This window comes from Cyrtonyx montezumae, unplaced genomic scaffold (assembly GCF_038088225.1).
Source record: "Cyrtonyx montezumae isolate F1298 unplaced genomic scaffold, pur_monq_1.0 scaffold_16, whole genome shotgun sequence".
NCBI lineage: Eukaryota > Metazoa > Chordata > Aves > Galliformes > Odontophoridae > Cyrtonyx > Cyrtonyx montezumae.
Genome location: NW_027071892.1, coordinates 11,616,478 through 11,626,725, shown reverse-complemented (window position 1 = coordinate 11,626,725; position 10,248 = coordinate 11,616,478). Strand labels below are relative to the sequence as shown.

The 10,248-nt window shown below is 54.4% G+C and overlaps 1 protein-coding gene across 1 annotated transcript; it reads right to left on the bottom strand.

Moving 5' to 3' along the window:
- MMD2 (monocyte to macrophage differentiation associated 2) lies at positions 1 to 10,248 on the bottom strand. The gene is made up of 7 exons (XM_065732923.1): positions 9,852 to 10,248; positions 3,292 to 3,373; positions 2,635 to 2,795; positions 2,362 to 2,436; positions 2,018 to 2,119; positions 1,552 to 1,621; positions 1 to 1,229 (listed from the first exon to the last, which is right to left on the bottom strand). Exons 1-7 carry the CDS (start codon positions 9,896 to 9,898, stop codon positions 1,026 to 1,028), a joined length of 741 nt encoding a protein of 246 aa, XP_065588995.1. The 5' UTR covers positions 9,899 to 10,248; the 3' UTR covers positions 1 to 1,025.

Below are 10,248 nucleotides of genomic sequence, written 5' to 3'. Positions count from 1 at the left end.
TGGGGGATGTGATGGCAGAAACCTCACCAGGTCCATCAGCTCCTGTCTCCAAGACCTCCTATCACCCCGAGAGCCCCCCCAGCCCGAAGGCTGCACTGGGACATCACAGCAGCTCTGTGCCAGGCTGGGACACAGGGCACAGCCCCTTCTTGGAACCCTCTGCCTATGGAAAAGGGGTTTTTTTTGCCTACAAGGAGACCACAGCCACCATGCCAGGAGGGGAAGAGCATCTGGACACCTTCTCTTTGGTAATTTGCAGCAAAATGGCACAGCCGTGTGGAGCCACTACCAGGACTCTCTCTGGCACAATGAAACCAAGGCTTAGCCTGAGCACTTCAAGCTCCAGTGTCAGGGCAGCCCAAATGCAGTCAGACAGCACCAAGAGCAGTGAGGGAACCAAGAGACCCAAGGAGAAAACAGCTGGGAGGGCTCCAAGCACCTGTCTAGGGGGAACACACTGAGTTGTGTGCTTAATACTGGCTTGGAGAAAGGGTTTTCTGGTGCTCTGGAGTCTGGGGAACACTGGAAGAGATTCAAGTTTCAATGGCATGTAAGGCTTTGTTGACTCAGGACCTTCCTGTCAGGAGCATGGGAGGGGAAGGCTGATGCTGAAATGGCTTCTGACCATTTATGAGCCAAGCAGAGGTGCCAATGAGCATTCCACTCAGGTTTTCTTTAAAGGGGCTCCACTCTGCCCCTGCGGGTTGGGATGGCTGTGTGCTTGCTGCAGGTCCCCAGGGTGTCACTAGCCAAGGGGTGTGGGGACAGGGCCTCCATGGGATGCTTGGGGTTAGCAGGGGGAGCGAAGTTCCCCTATTGCCCGCAGCCCCTCAGGCAGTCACATTATTATGAAAACGTCTAAAAAAATATACAGTTCTCAAGGTTAAATAAGAAAAATCTGTGTAAAATCAAAATCATGCAGGGAGCAGCGGGTGGCTTTGGGGTGAGCCCATGACCCGGGCTCCCCATCCTGCTCCCTTCCCACATCCCCGTGTCCCCGTTGATGTGAAGTGTCCTTAAGGCGTCTATCGGGACTTCTTGGCCTCCAGAGCACCAGGTGTGTAGAGGTACCTCCAAATGGCATAGTAATGGATGCCAGCTCCAATGGCCACGAAGAGGTGCCAGATGGCGTGGGCGAAGGGGATGCGGCCATCACTTTTGAAGAAGACCATGCCCAGGCAGTAGGACATCCCCCCGGCCACCAGCTCCGGGAGGCCATCCCTGTTGGGCTGCGAGAAAAGCACGGGGACAGCGTGGTCACCACCAGCAACGTGTCAGAGCCTTGTCCTACACCACACCTTCCTTATGGCCAGCAGCTTTACTGGGCTGCTCTCAACACAACATTGTGGAGAGCAGCTCCTTTGAAGATGCCCGTGAGTACACATGATAACTGCAGGGCACCAGCATCACAACCAAACCATCTCATCTTTGGTGATACCCTCATCCATCACCAGTCGCCTCTGGGGTGGACCATGCCAACCATCTGGAGCATCCCAGCCCCACTGGACATGTCCTTTGTGCTGAGCCCATGTGCTTCCCAGTGTAGCTTACCATGGAGAGGATGACCAAGGCAGGGAAGAAGCCCATGATCACATAGCACACCAGCTCCACCAGCTTGTACCTGCAGCCAAAGGAGAAGCTGCTTGGAGGCAGGGTCGGATTTTACATTTATATCTCATCCACCTGTAGGTGCCACCACAGCAGTTCTCGTGTCTGAGTGCTCTGGGAAGGCTTTGGGGACTTTATGCTTTCTATTTGGTGCCACCCTGTGGAAGAACCCTCTCACGACAGCGCATCCTCACTCCCACGTCCCTGCCATAGAGCTGCAGCCTCCTAAAAACACAGCGTACGCGGTGAGGATGTGGTCCTCCTGCCCAGGAGGCTGCCCAGGGACCCCATGTCTGTCTGTCTGTCTGCCTGTCCGTCTGTCTCCACCTTTGGCCCCTCCTGCAGCTTGACTGTTGCATTGGGGCACTCGGGGAAGGAAGGCAGACCTGGGCTGGGTAAAGGCACTGACCGTTCATGGAAGAAGAACACGTAGACGGTGCCGACAGATGCCATGATCCAGATGATCCAGCGCATGTGGGAGGCCCAGGGCCCCAGCTCCCGTAGGTTCAGCCTGCAAGACCCAGAGCTGTGGTGAGGGGGACCCCAATCCTTTTGCTGCACCCCAACCTCCTGCTGTACCACAGCCCTCCTGCAGGCAGGAGGTGCCAGAGAAATGCTGCCCTTCCAACCCAAAACAGCCGAAAGTGGTTGAGATGCAGAGAATGGGAAGTTTTAGTGAAAAGTGTGATCCCTGACCATTACTTCTGGGCTGGTTTTTGCCCTCTGGTAGGGCTGGGCACGCCAGGCACTCACCATGGAGCATACGATGCTGCGATGAAGAAGTAGATCACCATCCTATCGAACATGTGCAAGCAGTGCTCCACAGTCCTGCAGGACGGACAGACAGATGGGGTCAGAGCCTGTGGCACTGTGCTCTGCAAAAATGGATGCATTTGCAAAAATAAAAGGAAAAAAAAATGCTTTTTCCCATTGGCATAGCTCGGGAAAAAAGCTTTGACCAAGAGGATTTGGGCTGTGCTACAAATACAAACATGGGACCAAGCCCCCAGCAGGCAGAGCTGGTACCTGAGGTGCCTCTTCTTCCAAGAGATGGTGTGGAAGATGGTGGAGACGATGAAGAGGCTGGACAACCCAAAGCCATAGATCCAGGCTGAGATGGTCTCCCACCGGTCATCAGAGAGGATGTAGAGGATGGAGCTGCCAAGGATGCTGGGCAGGATCCAGAACTGGGAAGAGAAGAAGCCCACTGGTCACAACTTGCATTTCCACTGAGCAGCTGATCTATGGTCCCAACCCTTGGTTTCAGGTGTATTTTCACTTCATATCTCAGAAGGCAAGCAGGCAGAGGCAGGGAGGAGGAGGAGGGCATGAGGAAGACCAACACCTCTTGGCCATGCCATGGGCTTGGAGCAGGAGCCAACAGCTCCCCAGGGAACTCACTCCCACCATTATAGGGTCAGCCATGCCACTGCTCCTGGTGTGAAAATTCTCTTTTTAGGGGAGCCATGTTTTTGCCAAATATTCCTGCTCTGCTGAGGGCCATCCTAAAGGGCCATCACATGCTGGGGCTGGAGCAGGAAGGAGAGCATCCCTGGGGCACCAGCCACAGCTGCTCATCCCAATCCCAAGACCTTCATGGGCTGCAGGGTTGATCGCTGATGCTTTTAGGTGACCCCCAGGGCCGGGCACTGTCCCTCACCCCAGGAGGGGACACGGACTCACCGCGTGTGTGGCACAGTTGGCTGCATGCTCGTACTCTGTAGGCTGATACCTGCAGTTGGAGGGGACACGGTGATTCATAAACCTGCAATGGAGCAGGGAGAGAAACACCAAGAGTCAGGAGAATTGGGAAAGTCCTTTTGGAGGGCAGTGCCTCTGGGTACCACCTTCACCCACCTCATAGCCACCACACGTCCCAGTGCTGATTGCAGCTGGGGAAGCCCCGCTATGCTCCCTTGGAAACTTTTCTCTTTTTTTTTTCCTTTCTGTTTCTCTTTGTCTGAAGTATCAGATTGCTCCTGGCATGTGGAGGATCATATTGATTTCCTCTGCCAGATCAATGCACACAGAGCAATAAGGAGCTGTGCCAGCAGCCCACTGCCAGATAGGTGATGCTGTACTGGGAGCAAATTAAATGTGCATCCCTGAAAGCAGCCGTGCTCTGCACCCTGCTCCAACAGGGTGGGCGTAGATGAAGGGAAAAAGAAAGGGAATAAGAAATGGGCAAACTGTGATCTTTCCCTGTCTGCCCCTAGTAATCAGTGCTTTAAAGATGCTTTCTGTGGTGGAGCAGACCATGACAGCTGAGTGCAGGGGCAGGAGCTGATCCAATTGCTCCCTGACCCTGTTTGCTCCAGGCCCTGCACCATCTGCAATGCATTTCACAGCACAGCTGTGCCCAGCCAGGGGCTTTGGGGCAGCAGGACCTTGCTGCAGGACTGGGGGTGACCCTAAGGGAGAGAAACAGTGGGGTTCAGCTCCGTGCACTCTGCAAATAGAGGGAATGTTGCTTGCAATGTAAATTATACCCTAAGGAAACCAATGCTGCCCACAGCCAGGATGCAAGAGAACATCCCTGGGACTGCCACCTCCACCCCAGGGGTGCCACCTCCATCCTGGGGACCCCAGTTCCCCTCATCCCACCAGGGTCTCCAGGGCTGGCCATGCTCCCCATGCCCCAGGCACATCCCCCACTGCAGGAGGCCACTGCTGCCCCACGTTGCCAGGAGACTGTCCCCACGTCCCCCTCGCTTTCTGCTTCTCTTTCTCTTTTCCCTTTTCATAACCAGGAGCAGTGGGGCTGCAGGCCCAGACGTCCCGCGTGACGTCTCAGTTGCTGGGGTAACATGCACACAGCCTTTCCTTGCATTTATTTTTTTTTCTAACAGAGCCATGCACTGGCTGCTGCTCCATCCCAACCCCGTAACGATGGCTGTGAGGGGCAGAGAGGGGAGGTCAGTTCCCACAGCCCCTGCCCACCCCCATCCAGCCCTTTGGACAGAGCATTTCAGCAAGCACTGTGTGACAGCAAAGCCCAAAAGGCACAGAGAAGTTTAAAACCTCTGTGACGGGAACATGAGCCTGTTCTCTTCCTAGGGACAGTGCATGAGAAGCAGAGGACCCCGGGGCTTAGCACGACCCTCAGGGCACCCAGAATCTTTTTTCTCCCAGAATTGGTGGGGACCAAATGTGGGTTACTGCTGCAGCCCCAGGGCTGTGCCTGCCCTCCCTGGGCCCCTTGCCCAGATAGGGAGACTGAAAAGAGCCCAAGCACCCGGCTCAGCCCCGAGGAACAAAGAGCTCCTTGTCCCCAGCAGCCGGGTCAGAGCACATAGCCGGCTTCCCAGGCTTGCTCCTTTCTCCTTCTCTTTCTCCCACTCTGTTTTTTTGTGGGTTTTTTTTTCTTGCTTGTTTTGTAGTTGTGGGGCTCTGTGTTTGTATTTTTTTTTTAAGACTTCTGTCCAAAAACAAAGTTCTGAGCTCAAAAAATCACACAGCTCTTCCTGGCTCTCACTTTGCCAGAGCTGGGGGAGAAGAAAGTGAAGACAGGGTTCAGTTAAATGATTCCTTGGGACAGCTCACAGAGGAGCACAGGAGTGTCCAACACTGCTCTGTGTCAAACTGTATACAGTCCACATCTCAGGCATCTCTGCGTTAAGGACCTGGGCACATTGCCATGGCTGTGACAGCCACCAGCACATCCCCTGCCCACCAACAGTCAGTGCTGGGTGCTGGCAGGTCATGGGAATGACCCTGAGCAGCTGATGATGGCTGTGAGGTTCACCTGTGAATGGTTTATAAAAGGGCAGAGCTGGCTCAGGGTTCAGTGCCTTTGCAGGTGGGAGCTGCTTTGTTGTCTCTCTTGCCCTAGGAGAAAGGATTGCACCCTGATGGTGGCATCCTGCAGAGAGGATGGATGGAGAAAGCAGCAGCCTTTGCTGGGTGCTGATGCGGTGGTAAGACCTTTCTGGGTGCTCCTTGGTAGAGCAAGGCTCAGGAGCATGTGTGTGTCTTGATGCATGCAGTGACAGCGATGGAGCAGATGTGGCCCTGCAGGACAGACCACCCCATACCCTCTCTGTGCATGGCCTGTGATTGTCCTAATGAGGCTGAAGGCAGCACACCCTGTGCTGATGCCAGGTTTGATCCCTGGGCTTGTGCTCACGCATGTGCTGCTGCAGCACCCCTATAAGCTGGGGCTTGGTGTGCACTCTGCTTCTGTCCCATAATCTGGTAAGGCTCCAGTCTGCTGCAGTCCCTGTAAGAGGCTCCATCCCCCTGAGCTCCTTTGCAGCTCACAATTAGCTCAGTGTGCTGCACGTGAAGGTGCAGAGAGGGGCTTACATTCTCCACAGAGAAGCAAAAATGCAGAAGCTGATGCTGCCTGGCACTGCCATCTGTGGAGCTGCCCACGCAGGCATGTGCCCCTTCGGATCCTCCGCTCCCATGTGTGCTCCTACAGAACATATGGTGCTCCTCTAGGTATGGATACTTATTTTTCTCTCCGGCAGCTTTCTGCTCTCCATACGGACAGCATCTCCAGCTCTTCTGAGGCAACTCATGACCCTGCAGACACAGCAGAGATGCTGTTTATTCATAGCAGATGGGATTGGTGAGTGTTTCCCAAATTACTTTCTGAGCTGGGACTTCTCGTTTCATTCGGTATTGGCGAGCCCTGATTAGTCACAATATAACTCTGATCTCCCAGGTGTTCAGTGGCTGTTGGCAGGACTGCTTCCAGGGCTGAAAACTCCCCTTTATTCACTACTGGCTTGTTGGGAAAGGCATTGGGCATGCTTCTCGTTGCCTTGCCTGCATCAGCCTGAGCACAGAGGTTGGTGGGACAGATTCTGCGTATGTCCTGCCTGGCTGAACCATTTCACCAGCCAAGAGAGCACATGGAATGGTTTCACACAGTACCATCTGCATCAAAGCACAGTGCAGGAGCACAGCTTTGGACCCCAGCTTTCCTGAAACTCAGGACCACTCTGCTCATTGGTGTCTGAAGCAAGCACTCTGATGTTCATGGTATTTGGCCTTACCAGGAGACATCACACAGAGCCCACCTGACTCAAGGTTATGAAAACTATGTGAAAGTGTTGAGGTTCAAGGTTTGGTTTCACCTAGAAAGTTCCAAAGGGTTCCTGAGTCCTGCAGAGCCCACGTCTCCTGTACAGCAGTCAGCCACGCTGGGCAGTGCCTTGTGCTCCACGTGTTGCTCTGGCTGCTATCTCACGGAACGGGTCAGGGTGAGCTGTGCCAAGGAATCACATCAGGCTGACATCCAACACCAGCTGGAGGAGGGACACTGTGCATCCATTTCCCAGCTGGCAAAGAGACTGCCCTTCTCCAACAGCATGGGGCTTGGCTGCCTATGGGGCCTGTTGCTGCCCACGCAGCAATTCCTACCTGCTTCCCTGACCCCTCCCAAAGGAGGGAGATGGGTGATTTGGGGGGATGTCCCCATTTCCAGACAGCTAGGCTGAGAATGATGTGAGTGCTCACTGCCTTCCAAGCACCTGGATGCAACAACTGCACTCTGTCCTATCAGTACTGACTTCAGGGAGCATCTGAGTCAAACTGCTCCTAAACTGAGCCAATGTCTTGAGCTGCCATCCCAATGCCAAAAGCATTCCTCTTCTCACTGCTCTGTCATACAAGCTGCGGAGGAAGCAGAGATCTTGAAAAACAGCTCTGTGTGTGTGGGAGCAAATGAGGGCTGCTTGTGGCTTCTTTACAGAGCAAACGGGGAAAATGCTCCCAGGGCAATAGCTCTGCCTAGGCTGAATCTTTGTGCATTTGAGGTCTGAACACCCCAGTGCTTTCTCTGCCTCCTGCACTGATGGCTCCCAGAGATGCACAGGATGGGGTCAGTCCATGTCTCCTTGCTCAGTGTGTAAGTGTGCAGTGAGGAAGTTCTCCCCAGACCTTTTGCTCCATTCCCTGGTGCTGGTGTTTGTGGCAATGCTCGCCTTCTGCACCTCATGCAGACAAGGGGAAGCCTGGAGCAGGCACCTATGGACACTCTTGTCATGAGGACTCTCCTGGCTGCTGCTTCACTGTCCAGGGCAAGGTAAGCATATACAATGAGACGTGGGGCCTCTTCTGTGGGCAAATCAAATCCTGAGCCTCTACCATTTAATTATGGTGATTCAGTGCAGACTGCAGCCCCAGCAGTGCCCTCACCTCCTCTGCTCTGGAGCTGCAGGACCTGGCCAGATGCAGCCACTGTAATTATATTTCCTTTCAATTACGGTTCCTGATGGCCCAACTCTGGGAAGCATTTACGTGCCTGCAGGGAGACCAGAGCTGAACTGCAGTTGCAAACAGGCACCCATCAGAGCCCACAGTGAAAAGTGAGCCAAAGCAGCACGAGGTGAGGGAGGGATCGCTTACTGGCCTGTGACCTGGCCCCGATGAGTTTCAGGGATGATGTGACCACCCTGATCCATTGCTCTGATGGGAAATGGGGACACCCTCCTTTGCTTTTCTTCTTTCCAGTGCAGTGCTCTGTCCCCAAAGCCCACCTGAGAGCACTCAGTGCCCTCCAGCCCTGGGTTTTCTCCTTGTGGTTTTCAGGTTGCTCCTGCATTGATCCCACAGGCTTTCATCTCTGTTAAAACCACTGCAGCTCCCACCCAACAGGTCGCTGTGTTTTATTTATTCCTGCTGGCAGGTGTATTGATGGCCAAGTTCCTCCTTTCTCAGTCCTCGCTCAAAATTAGATAAAAGACATTAAAAATGGAGCTGTTCCAGGCTTTTCCATCACAAAGGAAACTTTCTGCTATATTTTCTAAGGAACCAAGAGTTCTTCACACTCTGAGAAGACCTGGCAAGATGCTGATGATGCCCTGAAGAACAGCGCTGCTGCAACTCCCACTCTCACTGGTCCCATCACCCACAGCCCAGTGGAGCTGGGGGAGCTCCTGGCATGAGAGAAGGAGTAGCTTCCAGGTATCTTTGACATGTGGGATGAGTGTTTATAAGGAGAGAAGAGCTGCTATATGGAGCCCAGGGGGACAGGGATTAGCGACTGGCTATTTTTAAGCACTGGGGTAAGAGGATCTTTGTGGCGACATAGGGAGCTCTGGGTGAGCATCACGTGCTGGTGACCACATCACTATGTCATGGGGTGAGAGCTGGGGGAGCATTTATCTCACCCCGCCCCCCTTCCAGACTCTTGCACCCAGTGATGGATTGAAAATACCCCAAGGGTCTGATCCTTCCCATGCCCTGCAGCCCCATTCTTGTGCAATGTCCTCTCCAGCACACACATTTAACAAGCTGTTTCCATAAGGACCACAGAAAGCTTTAAGGATGCTGATTTTGAGGGAGATCAAGACAGCAGATGGGCGTGGGGGGGTTGGGGGGTGTTGGAGAAGCTCAGCTTTGCTTCCAACCCCCAAAGCACAGCTGCCATGGAACAAATGCACTGTTTTCTCCCTGTTCTGGGTGCAATGAACTTGGTTTGGCTCCATTTTCCAGTGGCCCATTGCAGGCTGGCTGGGAAAAAAAAATGTTTAAATTCTGTTCTCTGGAGGAGCTTTGGGTCAGGTGCACAACATTGCCAGCCTCTGCATCTCAACCCATTGAAGGCGATCAGGGATGCTCCTGCTTGGAGCAAGAACACCATCATCCTTCTTTTCCGTCTCTTTTTTGGAGGAATATCTGTCCCTAGCAGCACCACCACGAGTTTGTCAGGGCAGAAGCAGACCTTGGTACCCCCAGGGACTCCAGTACCCATGGGGCTCTGTCCAGACAGGGAGCTGAGGACAAAGTCTGTCCTGGGACATCCCCACTATCCTGGCCAGGCATTACATGGCCCTTAGGTACCCCATAAGCCAGTAACCCCCATGGGAGTCAGCATCCAGCAGTAGGTCTGTGGCAGCTAAGAGCTGGGCTCCCGGTCCCCCAGCAGCAGGAGGAGAGCAGAGTAAAACCCAGTGGGGAAATCCAGGACCAGTCCTTAGACCCAGCACCACTTCGAGCACCTATTTGGTCCACATGCCTTAGGCTGGTGGCATATGGGGTTGGTAGGTCTGAATGGCAGCAAACCCCATCCCTGCTACATGGAGCAATGCTTTGAATCCCTTACGGATGCAAAAAGGAACAGGCATCCTTACCCCGAAAGACAACGTGTGCCTGCAGGTGAGGGGAACAGCCTGCATCTGCCCTGCGCTTTGAGGCACTCAGCGCCTTTTGAAGGTCTCTCGTTGTGGGCTCTGGTTTGTTCCGAGGAGCTGGGGCACAAAGCAAAGCAGACACCGCACCGAGGGCTTTACCTGGCGTAGCGCGTCTTCTGGAAATCCAGGGCTCCGGACGCCAACATCGCGGCGGTGCCATGGGGCGTCCCAGCACGCGGCCACGGGCGGTTCAGTGTGGGGTGAGGAGCCCAGGAGTCCCCGAACCCCACAAGGGTGGCGATGCCCTGGGGACCCGCAGCGACTTCATGGGTTCCGTCGGGGCTGAAATGCCGGGGAAGGAGGAGAAGCAGAGGGCAGCCTCGCCCCCCTGTTGCACAAGAGAAGAATCCAAGGAAAAACAAAGGACCGAATGGGAGGCAGCTGGAGAGGCAGCCAGCCCCGCTCACAGCCAGCAAATGGGCAAAGATGGGGAGGAGAAGAGGAGGGGGGAACAAATCCCGTCCCGCTCCGCCTGGTCGCGGCAACCTGCACAATC

What these genes read in the sequence shown, in the direction of transcription:
- MMD2 (XM_065732923.1), bottom strand. Translation starts at nt 9,898, where the DNA reads ATGTTGGCGTCCGGAGCCCTGGATTTCCAGAAGACGCGCTACGCCAG. An exon ending in CCAACTGTGCCACACACGCG is followed by an intron (nt 2,796 to 3,291) that starts GTGAGTCCGTGT and finishes TTCTCTTCCCAG; the next exon opens with TTCTGGATCCTGCCCAGCAT. An exon ending in CCTTGGTCATCCTCTCCATG is followed by an intron (nt 1,230 to 1,551) that starts GTAAGCTACACT and finishes CTTTTCTCGCAG; the next exon opens with CCCAACAGGGATGGCCTCCC.